We start from the raw sequence: 23926 nt of genomic DNA on the forward strand, positions 1-23926 counted from the left end.
CCGGAACCTCTTGAAAACAGTCACATGGCTGGTAGCCCCGCCCCCTGATCTCCAGACAGAGGGGAGTTCAGATTGCCCTTCGCGCCGCTCAGTGGCGCGGAGGGCAATCTCAACTTCCCTCTGTCTGGAGATCAGGGGGCGGGGCCACCAGCCATGTGACCATTTTCTCTGAGGGCAACCCACTGAGTTCCACCACCTCTTTTCCCAGAAAAAAAGCCCTGCTCTCTCCTATGCACAACTCTGGACACACACAGTCCTCCCGTAGATGCAGCTTTCCTGCTGCAGAGTGGCTGCTCTGGGAAGAGGGTGAACGGTAGGGGACTCCTGCAACGAGAGGGAATCATGTGGCGGGGGGGCAGAGACCATATTCAGCAGCAGTAAACCTCTGACTGCCAGTGTTATGAGGCAAACATCACGGGAAGACCTTGGCCTTGAAGCCCTGTAAATTGGCCTCTGGGGCAATTGGCTGGCCACTGTGTGAGACAGGATGCTGGACTAGATGGACCAATGGTCTGATCCAGCAGGGCTCTTCTCATGTTCATGTGATTAGATATTTCCGTGCAACCAAAGGTGGCCACATAGCAAAGATGCTCTGACGTGTTTTCTGCTGACAGCATTTACTAATCAAGTATCGAATATTCACCAGAAAAAATGACTTTAGTGGTAGATTGTTGTGGGTGATTTATGCTACCAAACAAGGTTGCCAACTGCCGTAAAAATTAATGTTCTCATGCTTCTGTGCCTTGAACAGAGGCTTGATATGTAGAAATCAAGCAGTGAAGAAGATGTTGCTTGTTTTGCAGGGAGGCAAGCATGAGCCCCAACTAATCGCTGAAGCTCAAATAGTTTTTAACGGGACAACTACAGGGTGACGTGGCCCGTTTATTATAATGCATTTCTCTTTCATTGTAACATGTTCTTTTTTTTCTGCAAAATGCTTGTCACATATGACACCAGAGGTTGCCATTTCAAGTTCTAGGGGTTTTAGAAAAACAGGAGACATGGTTTCTAGGTACAAGATAAATACAGTGTGGTTAGATAAAACCAGGAACAATGAACTTGCCGTTCTGATCTGAGCTCAAGAAATAAAATTACCATGTGATTTATCGCTACTCTTGCATCAGTTGGTTGCCTGCAAAAGGTATATAATGTGTACTAATACAGCCTATAGCTACCTCAGCACCCTCTTGCCTGTGTGAAGTCCACAGCTGCGTCACCTTGTCTCTGTGCATCTTTGTTTCTTTGTGTATCTTTGTTTATTCTGAGCTTGCTCCTGTTCTCAAATACAAGCTCTTTCACAGATCACTGTTTTCAGGCTCCCGTGTTAAAACTTCCACTACAAGGAGAAAGAGCAAGATATGAAAGCTCATATCCTACAATAAATTTTGTTAGTCTTATATGTGCTACTGGTCTCTTGCTCTTTTCTATTGCTACAGAAAGACCCATCTTGATCTAACTACAAGGGGAGTATGAGAAACTGACAACCCTTGTACCCGAGACAGAGAATTGACTACCTTCTTCCAGTATGTTCCTGCCATTCTTGTCTGTTTTGTAGAATGACTCATGAATAATCTTTATGTCACTAAAAAAAACCTGTCCTAGTTGATTAAACTCATCCCAAAAGCACCACTGTGGATAACTTTCATATGTGATTCTTAAAACACCTTTGAGTTTCTCTAGCACTACAAGTGTGCATATTGTTAAAGCTGGACAGAAAGTGGAAGGGAGTCCCTTCCTCAATAAGCTTTTCCTCCCTTGCCAAATTGGAGAGGCTTTTCTGACATTTAGAATCTAAAACACCCAAGAGTCAGCCACCTAGCCCCAGTCTCTCACTGTGCTGTCCAGGTATGGCTTCTTTGCTCTTACCTTTGAGTTTGTTGTGTTCTGAATCGGCTGGAAAGAGAGAGTCCGGGAAAAGTTTGGGGAAAGTGAGGCCTGCGTATTTAGGTCGGTTTTCCACGTAGTTCCGTACTGTGGGCTGGAGTTTCTTCATGAATTCCGGACAAGGCGTTCCCAGCTGTTCGATTACCTTATTCCACTGGTCAATATCTGAGTGGAGAGAGTTAAGGAAAGAAATGGTGCACAACTCCCACCCCAAGCCCAGCCTTGCTCCAAGATTACTTCATTCGTCCCATTCCTAGGTGAGTTGCATGTCTGGTGTTTCAGGAAGACCGATGGGATTGTATTTGTGATAACTTTACAGTCGGTGGATCAATCTGGGGGCAATGCAATATCAAACGAATTTCATCTAAAGGTGAAAAAATTCCAAAGGCTAAAGCGTCATTCAGCCCCTGTGACACAGATAAGACCATGGACCAATTCATATGTTTGTAGTGCAGTTGTTGTAGTGCTCCCTGTTGTCGGGATTCCTGCTATATCAGTAATGTGCCAGGGTATTCACATGGGCCATTTCCATCCCAGCATCAGCAACCCTGATAGAAAGGAACCATGGGAAGACATGAACTCATGGGGTTACGCTGGCCCATGTGAGCAGAACACCCGTCTTACCATCATGGCAGGGGAGATAACAATGGACTTTGCATGGGCAACCATACCACATATATATAGTGGCCTGAAGTTCAGTTAAATGAGTTACAGATTCATGATGCCATACAGGTAGTTGGAAACCTCTGGGGGTATCCAAATTCCCAAACCTCATTCCAGCAAGGTATTTCCAAAGGTCTGTTTTACTGCTTGGTCTATTCATAGTTGCAGCCTTTTATCAAATAAAGTTTGGAGAGATAAAATAGGACAACTTCTTTACACAACCTTCTTGCAGAAACCATTTTACAGTACCTTTCTTTTTGTACTGCAGTCTTCTTGAGATGTTCAGTGCATGATCATTAGGAAGCATGATGTGCAATGGAAAAGACTGCCATGGAGTCCCACTGCATGAAAGCAGAGGTCATTTATATTTGAATTAAAGCCCCATTAACCCCGGGAGACTAATTTTGCTTCCCTGGCTGGAATGTCTGCTTATATAATACTGTTGGTAGATTGATACTCCAAGGTACCTAAATTCCCAAAACTTAACATATGCATGCACGTACAGGACTACGAGTATGCAAACTGTCTCCTTTAATCATGTATACAAGTTACTGATAGAAAATTTAACATACAGGAACCTTGTCCAGCATTTCCTCAAACATTTTTGAAAATGCCGGCTACGCCCAAATGTTTTAAATACCCATCTTAACAAGGTTTGTGCACTTTTTAAAAACAAGTTAGTTTTAGTAGGCTGGAAAATAAATATGATTTTTGTTAAAAAATTTTGTTAAAAAGTACTCAAGTACTTCCATGCCTTGCCATACAGAAACCATGCTCTTTCACAGTAACAATCATTAATATTAGCTGTTATGGTGAATTGGTTGTTCATTTAGCATCAATTACATGTTTATGGAACACAGGCAGACCTGTTCAGGAGGTTTATAATCGACAACAGATGGTCAAGACAGCAGCATACCTTCCGCATAGATGAAAACAAGGACAGTCCTGTGTATTTGTTCTACCCCATTCTCACACCATGGGCCACTGCTCAAAGCGCCCACCCGAGTCCAGTACACACTGTGAGCCGGAAGAGGGGAAAGGTGGGGGAACAGGCCTCCCGGGCACACCACCAGACCCTGCACAATGACATCACTTCTCGGAAGTGATGTCGTTCTGCTGCCCTCTGTGTGCGTACACTTTGCACGTGCACGAAGACAAAGAATAAGTGCCGGGTCCCGACCCCTCCTGCTGGGAGGGTAAGGGGACCTGGCAGCCCTAAATGGCAGGCAGTGTTTTGCACACACCTATCAGGTATGCATTTACATTCATATGTACTAGTGACAAAACACATCTACTCTTGACTCAGAGAACTGCCTTATTGATATTAGGATGGGAGAGGCTGAAATCTGAAAAATGGCAGATCTACTCAATAAATTGTTAAAGTTTTTCTTTTTGAAAAAGGCATTCTCAAAATCTTTGCCCAAAGATAAAATACAATTGATTTACCATAAGTGAGAACTGGAAAATAATCAATGACTCTGGTTAATCAACATATGGGATATCCAGAGGAAGGGGACAGAGCTAATGATACAGTAGGCATGAGGGGGGAGATAATGTTGAATGGCATAACATGAGACTATACTAGTTCAAATAGCTTGATGGAGTGTATGCTGAGGCTGCCTCTGAAAGAGGAAAGAGCAGGTTATCTTCAGGGCATAGGAAGTCACATGCTAGAAGTCACAGAGATGAGTACACTGAAAATGCAAGAATGAGACTGCATTCACACAATGATGTCCTATTGTAACCAGGGCTTTTTTTCTGGGAAAAGAGGTGGTGGAACTCAGTGGGTTGCCCTCAGAGAAAATGGTCACATGGCTGGTGGCCCCGCCCCCTGATCTCCAGACAGAGGGGAGTTGAGATTGCCCTCCGTGCTGCTGAGCGGCGCGGAGGGCAATCTCAACTCCCCTCTGTCTGGAGATCAGGGGGCAGGGCCACCAGCCATGTGACCATTTTCAAGAGGTTCCGGAACTCCGTTCCCCCACGTTCCCCCTGAAAAAAAGCCCTGAATGTAACCATTCATCTCCTGGATTTTCCTATCCACAATAGTATAACATCCAACCGTGTGGGAATCCTACTGGAAAAAAAGATTTTTTTAAATGCAGAAATAAAACAGGTTTGGCTATAGCAGCTGCCTTACCTGCTTTTCGTTTCCCAGTTAGGGCTCCTTGCTCTTAATACCCCTTCTCCTATGACAAAGAAGCATCCCCTCTATAAAAGAGCGTCTCTGAATTTCAATTATTACTATGACTGTGAAAGAGGGGCGATGATACAAAGGTAGTAAGCCTGTATTGGACTGTCTGGCAACTGATTCTGACTACATCAAGTAACGTTAACTGGAGAACAACGGTAATAAAGGTTGGAGGGAGAACCAACAGCTGAAATATTATCACCCTTGTGACAATCATGTTCAGAAAATTATCTACTTGTGAATGAATAGAAGAAATATACGACACCGGTTTCTGAGATTCAGCAGTTTGCACTGTCTGAGATGGCAACAAGTGGAAATGGAGGCATGACAGACACATTAGAACACCCTTAAACTCAATATTAAGTGTAAAAATTAGATCCACTAAGATTAGGAGTGGGAATGACACATTTTGATAAAAGACTAGGTTTAAATGGATAACCTGTTGGTACATGATGCAGTCTCAGTAATGTCAATTCCAAGCTATGTCTCTTCTCTGGAAATTCACATAATAATCAAAAGGTGTTGGAAAATGCAGGATCCATTTTGTTTGACAAGATGTCCATTATATGATAGCCTTAGCAGTCACCAGCACAAACATCCCGGAGGGAAAAGTCCAAGTACCACAGATTCATTCCTCCCAATCTGGGGCTTCTAGCTCACTGAAGATGCTGAAATAGCTGCTCTACATTTTGTTGAAACCCTAACAAATTAATGCAGCATAATGATCATCCCTTATTTTAAAGGCCTTAGAAAGTCTCTTAAATATTTTAAGTTGATGCTGTATGCCGCCTATATCTCCAGCCATCTTTCATCCATTTACAAGCAAAGGATTTTTAATTTCCTTTTTTTTTACCCCTTATCTGTCCCTCATATCCTCTTTCCATCTCTAGGGAGCTCTGAACTGGTGGCTTTCAGTGCCATCCTAAACAAGAGTTACACCCTTCTACTCTCATTGGTTTCAACGGTGCAACTCTGTTTATGATTACAGCATTTGAAAACACTAGTACACAGACAGAACCAAGTGCCAACACCACCGCTAACATTACAGCCTGCAGCCTGAAAAGTGGACTGGAACCTTCCTAGATTTCTGCAGGAGCAAGAAGCAGGCTATCCTCGATCATCCTTCCAGCAGAAGGATTAAAAAAACCCTGAAATACTGGTTTTGGAGAATGGCAGGTGCCCAGGTATAGCTGTGGGGGAGGTCTCCTACAGGAGGTGGGAGAAGATTTTTTTCTGACGTAATTCCTCAGCTTACATTGGCTTGCGCCAGATTTTTTGCTATAGCTTATAGATTTCACAAGGAACGCTTACAGAAGCCATCAGATAGATGAAATGGAAGTTCCCTATGCTCCATGTTTTATTTTCTATTCCTGAGTCTTGTTTTTAACCTATACTGTTATATACAAATCATGTCTGTAAATTTCAATAAATTTTTTTGGTATAATGTTTTTTCAATATGTGTGGGTTATGAACCGTAATAAGAATAATAAATAAACTGCATTCCCCCCACTCCCCCCAATGACTGTTTGACAAGGCATTTGTGAAAGCAGCCACCATGTTTACCCTGCGCTGGAGCAGTCATGCGAATGTTGCACAGACCATGGTTTAGGACTATGGTGTTATATAACCCCTTACAACTTTTTTGAAAAGATTAAGCCAAGAAGCGATGAACTGTGATCTCAACCCACCTGTTTGAACCCCAATACTAAATTCTTGGATCATACTATTCCATTATGTAAACAGCAGGTTGTCGTTTTTCCTAGTCTTGGCATGGCTTGATTACTGATGTGGAATAAAGGACAGTAAAGGACAGTCAGCTATTCCAGTACCTGGAAAGTCACCTGACGAATGCAGAAATGCAAGCAGAGTGCAATGTTAGTAAAGCATTTTTTCCCAGAGCGGGGGGAAGGATCTGGAGACCTTTCATTTCCCCAGGAAAAGTTACACTATAAATGAGAACAAAAGAACGCGAGAAAATGTTGCACAGCCTTAGAGGAAATGGGAAACGCGCTTAATAGCATTTCCCCCTATTTGTTTAAGAATACCAACACAATTAAGCCCAAATTTTGAACAAATCATCCGCTGCTAGTGACTGGTTTCTAGGGAGTTATTTCTACAGAAAAATGCTTTCAATGGTTTAATTATAGAGGCTCTGTGAACAAATTCTAATAACTATGCAGCTGATGGGAAACCAGTCTTTTCAAATGCATTATAGAGGGCATCTCTGGTTAGGCTTCTCTTTTCCTCCTGAACATTTATTTGAAAGACAGATTTTACAAAAGAATAAAGTCCACATAGGAGCCACAAGCCTAAGCCTTTGCATGCTAAGGGCGGGCTTAAATTATCTCTTGCCCTATAATATACAGGGAAATCTTACCATAAAATGAGGACTCCTTCGAATCCTGCTGTGTTTGTCTGTTCTAAACCATGGTCCCCCTATTACGGTGAAAAAGAAAAGCAGCCACAGGAAAGGCACTGTTGATTTTCTACAAACAATATTTCCTGTAGTTGTCAGGTGACAGTCTATTATAGGCCTGCACAACTTTTACTCGTGACCCTCCAAGTCAAACACAGCCCTCCAGCTATGCTTGGTGGCTAACCAGATACTAGAACTCCTTCTCTGCCCCCATTTGAATGGTCCCCAGCAGTGAGCCAAAACATCTTGTTTACAGAAAGGGACAGAGTTGGTAGGCTGCCATACACTATTGCAGTGCTGAGTTTGCACTGGTGGCAAACAAATAATAGCATCCTGCTCCTCTGTCGCAATTAAGGTTGCCAGATCCTCTGGGAGACCAGCACTCATGTGGTGCTTCTAGCACACAGGGTATTGTGCTGCCCCTGGGAGCACTCCCATGCTCTGCAGCAGGCCGATATCAGCCCGTTTGTGCCAAATTGGGCCAGTTTAGGGCCTAAATTGGCCTGTTGTGAAGTGCAGGAGCTCTCCAGGGCCCTCAGAGCAGCGCTCCCGTGCTCCGCAGCATGCTGAATCAGGTCCATTTGGCGCTGAAATTGGCCTGCTGCAGAGTGTGGGAGAGCTGCTGGGGCTCTAGAGTGCTTCCGCACTACACAGCAAGCTGATTTCTGCCCGAACGGGTCTGATTTGGCCCACTGTGGAACAAGGAAGCACTGCTGCGAGGGCCCTGCAGAGCTCCTGTGCTTCACAGTGGGCCCCAAACGTGCCAATTCGGCCTGTTTGTGGCCCAAATCAGCCCACCGCAGAGTGCGGGAGTGTACCACACCACCCAGGAGTGTGCCCTGGGAGGCACGTTCTCCCGCCTTTCCCCCCCGTCAGCCAGGTAAGCGGTACTGGGGGACAGAGGAAGGGAGCGGGGGACTGGTAACCCTAGTTGCAATCTAGGATCCTCTGGACCATTCAGGTAGCAGCTTTACAAGATAGATCTGCCATCAAAGGCACCAGCTCAGAGAATCAAGAGCACAGCACATGTTTGTGCGCACAGCTAATAGCACAAAATACTGAGCACAGTTCTTTCCTGGCTTTCTTCTATTTAGGAGTGCCTTGGAAGTAAGGACCAAAGGGCCATAAGCTACACATTCAGAAGCAGTAAACCTCTGACTGCCAGTGCTAGTAGGCAATATCAGAGGAAGGCTTTGGCCTCTATGCCCTGTTGGTTGGCCCTCCAGAGTAACTAGTTAGCCTGTATGTGAGACAGGATGCTGGACTAAATGGAACTACTTGCCTGACCCAGCAGAGCTCTTGTGCTTTCATGCACTGCAGAACTGCTGCATGCAATCCGGTCTCTCGCCCAGTGGGGTGCCACTTGAATAGGTAATACTGACATCTTCTATGATTCAGATGCCATGGGAATATCCCTTCAAGAGAACTTCAAATCTCTGGCCAGCCTGCGGATTATTGAGGGGGAATAAATGGATCATAATGGGCAGCTGTCAAGGAAGCCACAGCCTTCAGTTTTCAAGACCTGAGCAAGGCTGTCAATTAAAGACAATTTGGAGGTCATTAATTCATTAAGTTGCTGTAAGTTGGAAGGGACCTAACGGCACATAACACACGCAACAGGCCGCTGGCTGTTCCAAGTACCTGAAAAATGAGCTTCTGTTGGCTATTATAAACAAATAAATAAGCCTACATGCTAACTACGCAGGCCAAAGGCACAAATCCCTTACAAGCACCAACTTCATGGATATATGGATGGAATCAGAAGAGCCAGTTTGGTGTAGTGGTTAAGAGCAGCAGGACTCTAATCTGGAGAACTGGGTTTGATTCCCCACTCCTCCACTCGAAGCCAGCCGAGTGACCTTGCGTCAGCCACAGCTTCTCGGAGCTCTCTCAGCCCCATGCCCCTCACAAGGTGATTATTGTGAGGATAATAATAACACACTTTGCAAAATGCTCTGAGTGGGTGTTAAGTTGTCCTGAAGGGCGGTATATAAATCAAATATTATTATTATGTTATGATGTTATTAACTAAGAGGGAAATATTAGAAAATAAATTATGAGGTTGTGATAAGACAGTTCACTGGAAATACTTGCTTAATATGCAGTAGCAACCCCCACTCACCACCCAGCAAATTCAGTTCTATCAGTTGATAGGGAAGACATTGGAAATAAATGGGCTCGTACTCCATGCTTTTGTGTAAGTTTATGATGCAGGCTAATTTGGAAAGCTGAGTGTAGTTCTGATTGTCCTGTGTCAAAAAAGGATACTACAGCAACCAAAACAATCAATGAATGAAAACACCTTCCCTACAAGAAAAGACATTTTATATGTTTCTTTCACTACTGCAGCCTTTTTGTTTAGAAAAAGACATGGAAAGGGGAATAATACAGAGCTTTGTACAACTGTGCGTTATTTGGAGAAAATGGATGGAAATATCTTTTCCTTGCTCTTCCATAACATTAAACTTGGATTTGTACAATGAAGCTGATAAGCGGTAGAATCAGGACCAGAAAAAGGAAGTACCTCCTTATACTCTGCAAAACCGACCTATGGAAGTAGGAAGGAGCAAGAGTCCAGTAGCACCTATAAGACGAACAAAATTTCTGATAGGGTATGAGCTTTCGTGAGTCACAGCTCACTTCTTCAGATACAACTAGAACGTGAATCCATCTGTTCTTATATCTTGGAGAATGGAGTGATTTCAGATGCTGAATGACAATAGCAGGTAAATGACAATATATTCTAGCTGTATTTGAAGAAGTGAGTTGCGAGTGACTCACAAAAGCTCATACCCTACCACAAATTTTGCTAGGCAACAGGCTGTTTTTGCAGAATTTGTGGCATTTTAATAGAGAAACAGCCTCCCCTCCATCCCATTCTCCAAGGAACAGGATTAAGGGAAAGTACCTCTCAAAGAACAATATTGTGACATCAGAAGTCAGTAGACCAAACCTCTCCCTCTACCTGCTCTCTATTTGCACATTCGAAAAAACCAAGCTCACAGTGGCAAGCTGGTGAACAACTGCATAGTTCAAATTTTTCCACCAGTTGACATCCTGCTAATGATATCTGCCCTATGACTGCAGCATACTAAAGCAGGATTTCCTTTTCCCCCCTTCCTAGTCTATGAACATATTTGGTACTTTGCAGTCAGTTTATAATACCAGTTTTCACATAACCTTGTAGCATTGAGTTCCACATGGTAATTTGAACATCACGGCATACAGAGTCTGCCATGAAACCTCCTCTCACTGAATTTGCCATTTTCCAGAGGAGAATCAAATGGTTTTAATGCTTTGAAGTATAAACCTAATTCCAGTTTTATACTGTGTCGAGCTATTTATACATGACTTAAGATGAATGGGACCTTTCTGAGATATTTTATTAGCCTTACGGAAACTCTCTTCATTTCCCTTGAAATTCCTTGGATGATTCTGTATCAGAAGAAGCCTCCAAACTCATCTCAAATGTTCATTTTTGTGAGACTGAGCCACAACATGACTCCTCTTTTTTATTATTATTATTATTGATTTTATGTTTTTGTGATTTTAATGTATTTTTTAATGTTGTTAGCCGCCCTGAGCCCATCTGTGGGGAGGGCGGAGTAGAAATTGAATAAAATAAATAAATAAATCATTCTTATCAACTTTAACCACTTAATGGAGAACGTTTCGCCAGCTCTTGACTCCTAACAGTAGGTAAGCAGGTACACCCACAGCCAAACTAGTCTTAACAGCCTGCACTAACATTTCTTGATGTGCACAGTCTTCTTAAGAAAAGTCAAAACTATTATTTTTCCCTCAAAATTTTTCAGATTTCCCTCCGAACTTCCAATTTCACCTCAGTTTTTACTTCAGGCAACGTTCAGTGTTAACACTATTCTCCACTGAAATTGGGATCAGTGCCTCCGACATATAAGAAAATCTGCTGCTGTCCATGAAGATTCCCTAACTAATCTTCAGATATATTCATTTCTGCTCAGTTAATCTGAGTGTTAAACCTATAAAGTGTGCCAACTAGAGTACAAGATGTTGGTGGGAAAAATAGTGAAGAACAAAACAGATAAATCTGGACAGATGAAGAGATACAAACCTGCTTATGAAATATGAATTAATGGCAGACGCTTTTTTCCTCAACCCACCCATACATTCACTCCACTCCTATTTTGGGAAATATTCAGAACTTATGGAGATTTTTTTTTTAAATCAAACCACTCTGATGAATTCTATAATTTGAAGAAAATACAATAGGTTCAGGGTATGGGCTAGGATTGGCACACATCTGAGCCAATCCTGAGAACGGAGATGTATACATAATAAAAATATGGACGTGGAATATTTTACAGGCTCACAAGAGTATAAACTTGGTGGGAATCCAAATACATGCAGTTTGCCAAATGGGGCAGGGTTATAAATATCAAGAAAGATAGGAGAGAGGGATGAAAAGGATGAGGGTGGGATAAAGGTCACTCTCATAAGTAATTTTTTAAAAAATTAAATGAGGAAGATAATCCTGTTTGCTTGAGGGATATTTTTAAATACTTTGTTTTTCTTATATTGTGTTTCTAGTGTACCCTTGTGTTTTCTTTTCAAGTCCATGAAGGCTTCTGCCACAAAAAGGGTTAGTATTTAAGGAGTTATAAGACTTTTTTTTTGGTTCTTCTGTAACAGACTAACATGGCTAACCCTCTGGAGTTTTATTGTGTGGGCCTTAAACTTCAAATAAAGCTACTATGACGTAGGGGATACTGGCTGGCATTTCAAGCAAATGTTCCATTTACAGAGGTACAGTAAAGTCTGTGACTGTTTATACTGTTTCCACCCCCCCCCCCCAAAAAAAGTAGAAACCAAAAAAGGATTGAAAGTTATACCTAAAGAGTCCCACACAGCTTGCTAGGAAGGATACGATCAGTGCCTGGAAACAACACGGCACCTTTGATCATTTCTCCCATGATGCACCCTACTGACCACATGTCAACTGAAAACAAAAATGAAATGAAGGTAAACAAGAACACAGCAACAGAACGACAAATAAATGAGAAGACTTATCTGGTTGCGTGTCACAGCACAGACATGGTTGCTCGCTAGGCCTTCTGAGACGTACCAGTCAGATCTAGATATTTCGGGCCTCAGCTCTGAAGCTCCGAAGCGCCTCAGAAAGCAGGTGCAGAAATCCACCGCCATGTTGCTGCCTGGCATCCCCTCCATCCACTTCAGCTGTTTCCTACCCTCTTACAACATCCCTGCAATACCCACTGGCAGAGGTGGTCGCTGCGGTATAAGGAAGTAGAAGCCAGAGATGAAAGCCAAGGGGACAGCCGGTGAAGGGGGCGCATGAGCCTTCCTTGGCCCTGCAGACCCAAATCCAAATAATTGCCTCTGAAAACACAGCCCTGGGGATTACATTTCACTACTCTTAACAAAGCCTTGCATTAGCAGCATGGAAAGGGAACTTGCTAACGGGACAGTCTTTCGAGAATAGTTCCTCTGGATTCAGATGGGGGAATTGTACTGCGCAAACGGAGTGGGTGATTAATACATCCCTCTCCTCAAGCCCTGTTTTTTGTCAATCGTGTTGGAGTAAGACAGGAAGGAAGAACACATTGGTTACCCAAATGATCTACCTTCTGAGCTTGAAGAGCTTCTTTTTTGGAAAAAGAATGTCTACTTGGTTAGCTTCTTTGTCTACAGGATAGGAGGGGGATGATGGGAGGAAGAAAGAAAACCAGCAGGTATATGGTGCAGAATGTTTTTATGTTTATTGCTGAATGTGCCTATAGAAGAATAGAGCACAGGACAGAAAGAGAGAGTTCAGTAAACTACACCAGTCCTATGGCAAGTTGCTGTAAGCCTCCATGGTTTTGCAATTATAATTCAACGGCTAATTAAATGGAGGTCTCATCAGTATTCTTACAAGCAGATTCGCTTCTGTTCTAAAAAATCTGTATTTTCTTAAGGGACATGCAAATCACATTCCCTTTTCCTCTTCCCCAAGCACAGCAGATTGTAATTCCTGACCTGGTGGCAGTTGCTTCACACCATGAAATAACTCATAGGACTGGACCCATGTTTAAAGCATAGCTGGACTCCTGAGGTACAATTAAATCAGTGATGGCTTCTCTTTTACAGCTTTGGGAGAGGAACTATCTAAAGATACCCTAATAGTCAAATTATTTAAACTCAGCAACTGCGAAAAGGAACTACATGTCTTGACAAGGGGCTATGAGGAAGGAGGAAGAAAAGGAGACACCAGTGAGTGCAAAGAGGCCCTGGCAGTATCACACACACCTGTAACCTTCCCCTTCCAGCATTTAAACCATTAGCTATACTTGTACATATATTAAACTATCAGGGGGCACTATTTAAGAGGGTTAGCCATACCTTTCTATGCCTGTTTTTATAAAGAGATATGAAGGATATCCACAATGAATGTTAACTATCTTTTAAAAATTCCATCTTGAATACTGCAAACAACAGGACCTTATTTTCAATTTCATCCCCACTCTGAAATGACCCCCATGTTTCTGAGCACAGAGACATGCTTTTAAAAAAAAATCCACAAACAAACACCTTCAGGATTCTGCAGAATCGATTGTTAGGAGATCTACTCTGCCTTAGCCCGAGGGAGGTTTAGGGCCCACAATGTCCTTTAGAGCTCTTCTAGACCTATACTCTATGACACACTGATAATGTTGCCTTCTAACAAGTAGCCACATGCCAATCCAGAATTAGAGGCAAGACATAAAGGCGGGGAGGGGCATCAGAAACATTCATGGTGCTGTTGATTCATTTGCATTTAAAATTGCATGCATGTTGAGGTCTGATTTTTGTAGCCACGGCAGAGCAGCTAAGCTCAACCCTGAGTTGACTCCATTTAAATTCTGTCCTGGGACTTAGAATGTGATTAGCTTATCAGCATAAAGACAGTGCCTGTTCTCTCTGGCAGCAAAAACCCAGAGGAGCAAAATGACCACTGCCTTTCATCTCTGTAAGCAAAATGACACAGAAGAGAGTAAACATTTATCTCTCCATCCATTAATAATACATTTGTTCCCTTAAGAAATGTCTTCTCCTTAAATTATTTGTGTGAGTGCTTAAAGAACAAAATGAATGTATATGGAAATCTGGCTAATAGTTTCTTCTGCTTGTTTTATATTTACTTGTGAAAATAACAATGAAAACTTGCATTTGCTGAATCTTGGGGGTTTGGAGCAATACAAGCATCGACTGTTAGGTAGGGCTGCAATGTAGTCATAGAATGAGACTAGAAGGTAAATCTTATATAAATGTAATGCAGAGGAGTTATTGGACACCATCCTACCATCCATGTATGGAAGGTAGAGTTGCCAGGTGCCTGCTACTGGTGGGAGGGCTCCCACCGATGACCCGCCCTCCTGTCCTTGCTTTCTAGATTGGTTGGAGAAGTAGAAATGATGTCATGTATTAGAAAGTTCCATGGAGTTTTTCAGAGATGTCCAGAGCACTACCTAACATGCTTATGTCACGTTTGAATTTTTGGCTGGATGTGACATCACACCTCACACAACATCATTTCCACCTATGGACACACCACTAAAGCACCCGGGGATGCTGTTCAGCAGGCTGGCCTCCATAACTGGAGAGTACCTGTGACATCACTAATATTTACAAGCTCTCTTTCACTCTTAGGCCTTGTGCAATGCAATTTTATAGAATGTTTAATTTTAAAATAATTATATAAATATAAAATAATTTTAATAACTCAAATGCTATTAATCCCTTTTTTAAAGTACTAACTGGCTATCTTCTCTTTATGAGACAGTGTCTACTATTTCATGAACTATTTTGTTAGTTGTTTCCTTTTTTTCTCCCTTTAATTCTTCAGAGACTGAAAATAGCTCCTCTCCAGCACAGCCACACACATCTGTCTTTGGAAAAAGTGCAAAGGCAAAGACTACCCTGCAAACAGCACATGAGGCTAGGAGGAAATTGCACCATGTTAGATTGGATTCCCACTACAAGTAGTAAGAGTAAAATCTAGGGGCATGGGTTAGCCCTGAAGAAATTTTGCACATGAGGAAGAGGAATCATGTCCTGCTGCAGCTCAATTTCTCTGTTAAGACACACCGCCTGGTCTACATGACTATGGTACATTTCGTACTCGGTTTTTAGAGCGCGTTTGTACCTGTTCCACATCCCATGTTTGCAAGGTTTTCACACTTAAAAGCAGTCATGGGATGCAGTCCCACTTTTTGTCCGCTGTATCCCCGATTTTTCCCCCTGCGGACATACCCTGATGTTTTTTTAAGTTTGCTGCCAACTGGCAGCTGGCCCGCATTTTGCTAATGTGAACACTTTTGCCCCCTTTTTGCTTCTCTCCCCCCCTCTCCTTTTCCCTGGGAGCTGATTGGTTTGTGCAGAATTAACCACTCCCGCCCTCCTCAGCTCTCTGAAGTCCTTGTCCACCATCTTTTTTAGTAAAGCGAGCTGAGGGTCATAAGGTTGCTTCTTGGTTGGTTTCCTTCCTCCCTGTATGCATGCTCTTTTATTTTTTTTCAAAAGCCAGGAATGATTCCTAAGCTTGCTGCTAATTCCCTGCTAGCTTTAAAAGCAAGGAAAGTATTAAATAGCTGCTTTCTCCTTCCTCCCTTAGGGTATGCACACACATTCGTTGTTTTTTTTAAAGACAAGAATGGGTTGCAACGTTGTAATGTTCCTGCACTTTCTTCCTGGCTTTAAAATCAAGGAAAGTGTTAAATAGCTGCTTTCTCCTTCCTCCCGTAGGGTATGCACACACATTCTTTTTTTTTTAAAGACAAGAATGGGTTGCAACGTTGTAATGTTCCTGCACTTTCTTCCTGGCTTTAAAAGCCAGGAAAGGATTAAATGGCTGCTTTTCCCTCCCTCCCAGGCATGTTTCAGACTTTGCCAAAGAGGGGGAAAAAACCCAAGCATTTTGCACAGCCCTTTGGAAACAAGCCTCTGCTTCCTGGGAGGAGATGAATCGGCAGCATTTTAACCCTTTCCTGGCTTGATTTAAAAAAATGAGAGTGGTACATGTTTTCCCCCAGAACTCTGCCACCAATTGCCTCTCCGGTGGGCAGGGGACAGCCCAATCCGCAAAAAGGGGGGAAGGGTTCCAACATTGCAACGTTACTATGCATGCTCAATTTTTTTTAAAAAAGTGTGACGTGAATTGCAAGGCCCCAAAAGCCCGAAATTGCACCGAGGTTTTGAAATGAAGCACAGACACCAAATCGAAATTGCAGTGGACAGTGTGAAATGAACAGGTGCAATGCCGAAGCCACTGCGATCGGGGCGGATGCTCATAAATGGCGGTTTAAACCGTAAGTGCGAAAAGGGCCTATGAGTGTGACAGAAGGCAGCAGACAGTGAGGCCTGGAAAGGAGAGTCTGGAGAAAAGGAAAGGAGAACATACTGCACTTGCTATATGGGGACGGGACCTGCAATGGAGATGGGATGTGCAAATTAACAAATAATCAAAGAGTATTGAAACTTCTGATCAGAGGTTTCCATTTATAAAAGGTAATTATACTCACACATAACAAGGCATGGCATGGTGTTGTCTTATGTGGCAAAAGCAACAAATTACTAGCAGTCAATACTAAGCACCCTTCTGAGTTCTGTATCGGTACTTGCTCCACTATACATGAGACGCTTGGGAACCAGCCTCTAGTTTTACCAAATAAGAATGGCAAGAAATTAAGCCTTATGTTGAGCTCACTTATGGTTTACACACTTGGTACAATTACATCTTGAGTGAACGTCAATGCCATTCACATTGATCACAGACAACGTAGCGACACAATCCATTCTGAACAGTCTACAAAAACAGCATAACATGGATGCACATTATCTTTCTTGGAAATTCATAGCTTTTCATGTGCTTTGGTGCAAACATGAAACTCTTGCACAAGTAGGCTTTTCTATTTACTTCAATGAAGGAGGGAGCACTGCACACCGAAAAGGACTCAGGGCGTTGCTTTCCTTGCCCTGGCAGAGAACACAAAAGATCCGGCTCACATGGGAGGGGTGAGCCTGCAACACAAGGAACTGGGCAATGGATGCAAAATGCAACAACGCGCTCTCTCACTTTATTATTATGGGTAAACATTTTCACTGGGAGCACTCATTTCACAGAAGCAAGGCTGGTCTGTATTCCATGTTGCTTGCTATTTACGTGCTGGTGGGCTCTACAGATATGCTGTGGGGTGTTCATTTGTCTGCTAATCTCTAAACCTGATTTTCAAATGCATGTGGTACACTCCGGAGCAGATATCCTCTTGTCTTTCAATAAAATCCTACATCCCCACCTATATAATCAACAAAAGGTAGTCAGTATTAATTAGTATTTATGATTTTACATCTATCATACCAGCTATCGAAGCTGGTATGATATTTTTTTTTAATTGATTCCTTCTACCTAACTAGTGAAAATTTTTCTCTTTTTTTCCCTTTCAACACAAAAGAAGTGGAATAAACATGCGTTTTTTTCTACTCCACAGAAGTTAAGCAGGAAACTTCCCTTTGTTTTCATTTTTGTTTACTCCTCCTTTTTTAACCATTATAATCGTTTTCATTTTCTAATATTACTTTTACCACATTGAGAGATGGTAAAAAGAATATCGCCAAAGCTCAAATGGATGGGACAGAGCAGGGTGTGAGGGTGAGCAGAATTTCATCAATGATATATACCCCATGCAGGAGGAAAAAAAGAGGAAAGTTTATTTTGAAAATCTGATAGTTCCATTTCCAGGAAGTTTTGAAGCAGTGCTGGATCTCTTCTAGGGCACAAATGGGTAAGTTAAAACATTCAGAATAAAATGTTGTATCGACTCAAGTCCATACAGCATCAAAGTGGACCCGGATTGACGATGCATTAGCAAGCATAAGATTATGATGTCACCACAAACATTTTTTCATAAAATCATAATTTGTAAAACATTTAGCCAAAAAGAAAAACATGTAAAAGGAAAAAATGGGTCTTGCTTTAAAAAAAGCATAATCAGTATGGAAAACCTTACAAGTCTGTGATCACACGTTGATTCTTATAGGTGATTCCTTTTTTAACCATTATAATTTTTTTCGTTTTCTAATATTACTTTTACTACATTCTTATAAATTGGCGCTAACAAATGTAAGGATTAAGTATGAAGATGTGCTTGAAATCATTTCTCATATTCTTTTTCTTGCTGTTTCCCTGGCTACTCCAATCATAATGACACACTCCTCCAAAACGCAACTTATTTCGTTGCTGGCTTTGCATTCTTGTCATACATTATATGCTTGATAGGAAAAGTTGGGGACAAGGCTGTAGAGGGAACGGGGAGAGAAATAATTCGATGAAGGCTGCAGCAAATGGCATAAGGATACAGTCCCTTCCTGGAAAGAGGATTTTGTGGCGCACCATTTCTCCCATAATGCATCCTACTGACCATATATCCACTAGAACAGCAGAGACAGGGAAATGAAGAGAGAAAGGGAGGGAAGGCAAAGTTAACTAAGACATTTTGGTTCCTAAAGGAGGGGGAAAAGAGCAGGTTGATCAGAGAAAGCAGTTTTATACACCTTCCATTGAACATTTAACAAAACCAAAAAAACCTCTCCAAAGACATCATAAATAGAAGTAATAGCAAGGTCCGTCATACTAGAAAAGATCAACTTTGTCAGATTATTTTACTAATTAAAAAGACTTAAGACTCACATTGTGGGGGCAGAGGGGATGGTTGTAAACTAATCATTCAAAGTTGCATCTAGTATATCCTAAAAACATTTACGGCATTAAATTTAGAGGATTTTTCTTGTTGTTTTTGCTGCCCATGCATTAAAAATCTGTGAAATATGCAACTCTTAGGTTATGCAGTTGCACTGATTGGCGCTCCCAAATTTTCCTGGCACGTCTTCTTCTTGCATTACTACCTTTGCAGGACTCAGCCAAAAGCATGCAGTCTACACCAGTTTCCACTGCAGATTGCCATATTGGTGGACTAGCCACCTGAGGAGTGATATCAGAGATTTCCTTCACATGCCCCTACCAGAGGAACCATCTCCCCGTACTATGTTGCCTCCTGAAGCAGTACATGTGTGAATGTCACAGCCCATGTAGAAGGAGGCCTACTTGGTGAGTCTTTTTTTAATCAACTGTTGTCTTCCTTCTGGGTGACAACTGGTTGGGAAAGACCCACGAAAATGGCCCTGCCCCTAAGATTCTGGTATACATACATACTACAGTTACAAGGTTGTGTGAAAGGAGTTCTCTTAGGGCCAAACTATCTGCACATTTGACACAAGTTGGGTTGGGGAAAAGACCAAAAGGGGAGGTAGAAGCCTTCCCCCCACCCCACTCACGCTTCTGAGAATCTCTCTACATGAGACACATGTTCATCGACTGTAGGGAAACGCAATGTTAGCGGCAAAGATCACACTTCAGAGGGTTTGTTAATTTCATCTTCGCCTCCCAGAAGGCTCTATCAATTTCACCTCTCCAGTCTAAAACTGTGTGGGATCGCAACCAGAGGGCAGCGAGGAATGCAAATGGGCTGGAGCTGCCTTCCAGAGCCGGGCTTGGACATGGAGAGGTTAGAATGGGCTGAAGTTTCCCTTCCGGCATTGCAGAGCCCCTTCACACAGCTCCAGTGTATAGCAAAGCCTTTGCCCTGCCGCTGGCTTGGTCTTTTCAAATTACCTGTCCCGCTAACATAGCATCTCCTGACATGTGTTCTTCATATGTCAGATGTCTCATGTAGAGAGATTCTGAGTCGAATTGGGCCCTGGCATGCTTGGGAATGTTAGTTCCCCCAATACATGTATGACTGCAAGTATGTTTGACACGTTTGTTAAACAGATCATCTGGTTTGGCCCCTATTCCATACTGTTCCTGGTTTAAAAGATTATTTCCCATTTGTCTAGATTATCACTAAATCCCAAACATGAACACTTTCTTGCAAGTAACCCTAAAATGGATTACAAAACATCAAAAAGAGAGAGGAAGAAGCCACTCCAAATTTTTAAAGATTTTTAAAAAGAATTTAAGTTTTTAAAAACATTCTTTGATAGTACAAAAACATATGACCAAAAGAGAAAGAAATAAAACACCACCTCACAGTGTTTTAGTAATTAAGAGGGGTTTTTTCCAAACACAGAAACATTCATTTAAAACATTCCATTCAGCAATCCCTTTTTTTCAGCATGTCCAGAATTTTAATCTTGCATACTCTGAAGCTCTCAGAGTCCCTGCTAAATGGCTGGCCTCTACATCTGGGCAGCAGCCAAAACCAACAGCATTATAGCTACCTAGTATTTGCCTCCATACAAGCCACAGCAGCAGAAAAGCTAATGCTGGCAGGCCGGAAGCAACCAGCACTGATCTTCATTTGTCCTGGCTTTTCTTGTTGGTAATACATAATGGCAGTAAGTCTGAGCACATTTCAGGCAGAAGGCTGCATTTCTCATCAATAACACTTCCAAGCCAGAATTTGTATGTACCCTATAGATGTGCATGTTTAATGTATGGGTATCTATGTCACCATATTCAAGTGCTCCGATTGGTAGTGGCTTCCCAATGCATGCACACATGGCCAAACAGACATAAACATTTTTGCACAGAAAGGGAAACCTAGTATGCATGAAGCTGCTGCACGCACTACCCATTTGCACAAAAGAGTACTTCATGCTTGCAGTCATGAGAATCACTCTGTCTGTCACTGCAAGTTGTTAGAAGTGGCCTTTGGACAGCTCTGGCATAAACAGCCTTACCCACTGCCGCCCTCCACTCCAATCAGCACATCAGTTGAACTGGAGAACTTGACGTAGAATTCCATAAATGAAAGGCCAGTTCAGACTCGGTCCCCCGTGGGAAATGCCTTGAGAAACCACAGGAAGGCATCTTCGTGTGGAAGTACTCCAACCTGGTGCATACCCATTTGGAATTATTACTTCCTAGTAGTGATTTGTGTGTGTGCGTGCGTGCGTGCATGTGTGTGTGCCGTTAGTACATTTCTCAGCCCCTGAGCTCACATGAATCACCACCAAAGTGACAGTTATAAAAGGAGAGAAGGTTTACAGGTCAGGCACAGCCGCATCCCCAGAGATATTTAGGCCTCTCCTTGATGAAGCAGCAGCAAGTATCCCAGCCGACCCCTTACACTGCCCTGATCATTTAATTCGCCTATTGTGGCTTCTCGTTCAGCAAACAAGGCAGCTTTGCTTTGTCACCACATGCAGAAGCTGCAGGTTTGCATTGCGCTGCACAACGTTAGTTGTTGGGTGGGAAACTGCACAGCTGAACAAGTTCAGACAACTCCGTTGTGAAAAGACAGCAGCTGCCAAGGTTGGAGACAGAAAAGCTGACAACCTGAGATGAAAAGTCATTTGGACCAAAGCAAAATTGTCCCATATCCAAGCACTTGGGCTTAATGGGCTTGCAGCCCATCTAGGAAAATCCTAGATACTCAGCAATATTTTTTTATTTACCCTTGGGTATGTAACTACAGCATGGGTCAGCATGTTATCGGTTCACTTTTTTAAAGAAATAGGACCCTGTTGCTGGACCTCTCAGTGGCCTTCGATACCATCACCATGATATCCTTCTGAGTCCCCACTTCTGGGGCGAAGGGGCACCACATTGCAGTGGTTTGAGTCCTATTTGGGAGATCAGTCCCATAACGTTTTGGGAGGGATTCTTGCTCTGCCCCATGGCCATTGGCCAGGGTTCCACAAAGTTCAATCTTATCCCTCATGCTATTTTTTCAGCTGGAACGCGGTGGAACGGAGTTCTGGAACCTCTTGAAAATGGTCACATGGCTGGTGGCCCCGCCCCCTGATCTCCAGGCAGAGGGGAGTTTAGATTGCCCGGCAATCTAAACTCCCCTCTGCCTGGAGATCAGGGGGCGGGGCCACCAGCCATGTGACCATTTTCTTCAAGGGCAACCCACTAAGTTCCACCACCTCTTTTCCCAGAAAAAAAGTCCTGTCTGCATGAAGCTACTAAGATAGCTCATCAGGAGGTTTCAGCTCTGGTGTGGTCAATATGTGCTATCCAGCTCTACCCTTCTTTTCCATCTAATTGCAAGGATGCTGTTGATGTTCTGAACCAGTGCTTGGAATCAGTAACAGGCTGGATGAGGGTGAACAAACTGAAACTGAATCCTGACAAAACAGAGGCTCTCTGGGTTGCCAGAAAGGCAGGCCAGAATCTCGAGATCTCTCCTGTCTTGGATGATGTTACACTTCCCTTGAAAAGTCAGGTTTGCAAGTTGGGAGTGCTGCTCAACACAACAGTCACCTTGGAAAACAAGGTGGCTGCATTGGTGTGGAGTGCTTCGACTGGTGCATCAGCTGTGCTCATTCCTGGCTCAGTCAGATCTAGCCACAATGATCCATGCCTTAGTTATATCTAGACTGGACTACTGCAATGTGCTCCACTTGGGGCTACCCTTGAAGAGTGTCCAGAAGCTGCAGCTAGTGCAGCATGGTGCAGTTAGACTGCTGGTTGGAGCCAGCTATCGGGAGCATGTGACTCCCCCCCCCCCATTACAGCAATTACACTGGCTACCTCCCAAGCATAATTCATGGTGTTGGTTTTGGCCTTTAAAGCCTTACAAGGCTTGGGACCGGAGTATCTGGAGGACCATCTTCTTTCATGTGTTTCTACCTGGGAATTTAGATCACAGGGAGAGTCCCTCCTGACTGCCCCATCAGCTAAAGAAGCTCACCTGATGGGTACATGAGAGAAGGCGTTTCGGTGACAGTCCCACAATTATAGAACAGGATCCTCAAGGAGGTGCACATGGCCCCCTCACTGCCAATCTTCAGGAGGCAGCTGAAGACGTTTTTATTTAGGACTGCTTTTAATTAACTTTGTTCTATGTTAACTGGCAGTCCTAAACTGTGTTGTTTTTAAACTTTGTTTTTATCTGTGATTGGTTTTATTTATATTGAAAGCCACTTTGAATTCCTGCATGGTGGAAAGGTGGCTAACAAATGTTTTTGATCAACCAACCAACACAGGGACCTTTACTGAAACTTTTAAATTCTCAGTGGACAATGAGGCAGCTATGGATTCTCCGGCCCATTCCACATCCCGTCCTGGTTCTCTGTCCCCTCCTCTGCCTTCTGCAATGTGCAGAACTTCCCAAGAATTGCATAATAAAAGAGGCTGAATAACAGGATCGGGGTGAGGGATGTGAGCAGCTGTAGCTGCTGTTATCTTCTACTGGATCAGGAAATGTAAAGGTACGTGCCCGTTTCCCAGGCTGCAATCTGGCCGCACAGCATTCCATCCTGAGGCAACCGCACCACTCCACTAATGCAGATTTTCATTTTGTTGTATGTTCATTTTGGCCTATCAAACTGATTTCATCTCTTTTTTTTTTCATCCCTGTTCTTTTCTTCAAACACAAACGTACAACAGCTAAAAACTATTGCTTCTGGTTAAACAAAAACAAAGGTGAGATGCTTCACTGGGGTGAGGGGAGGGGGTGGTACAGGGTGCACAGGACAGCAAAAGCATGCCTGATGGAGTGGAGCAGTTCTCACTTCCAGGGAGGGCAATTTGGGGGCCTTGTGGGAACAGGGTGCACAAAACGGTGGTAAAATATACATCGTTTCCATCAACTCAGGTGCCAAGAGAAAATGAAAGCATGGAGCCAGCCTTGCAGTGGCAAGGTGTTCTGGTCGAGAGATATACCAAAAGACATTTTTAAAATGAGACTTAAGCCATCTTTTTAAGAACATCAGGAGGAAATAAGATATGTGAGTGTAAATTCACATATCAA

At 42.9% G+C, this 23926-nt stretch overlaps 1 protein-coding gene across 4 annotated transcripts in view; it reads right to left on the minus strand.

Annotated features, from left to right (window-relative positions):
* The window catches only part of MAPK10 (mitogen-activated protein kinase 10), a 125355-nt gene that overhangs the window by 37517 nt on the left and 63912 nt on the right, over positions 1 to 23926 (minus strand). For 2 of the 4 annotated variants that reach the window (XM_054989957.1, XM_054989958.1), the window contains 2 exons: positions 12058 to 12129; positions 1867 to 2049 (listed from right to left, as the gene is read on the minus strand). In XM_054989957.1, coding sequence (XP_054845932.1) covers positions 1867 to 2049; positions 12058 to 12129 — 255 coding nt within the window. Of the gene's footprint in view, positions 1 to 1866; positions 2050 to 12057; positions 12130 to 18524; positions 18597 to 23926 lie in introns of all 4 variants that reach the window. The other 2 variants (XM_054989956.1, XM_054989959.1) reach the window with 2 other exon arrangements.

Source organism: Eublepharis macularius, chromosome 10 (assembly GCF_028583425.1).
Source record: "Eublepharis macularius isolate TG4126 chromosome 10, MPM_Emac_v1.0, whole genome shotgun sequence".
In the NCBI taxonomy this organism is placed as follows: domain Eukaryota; kingdom Metazoa; phylum Chordata; class Lepidosauria; order Squamata; family Eublepharidae; genus Eublepharis; species Eublepharis macularius.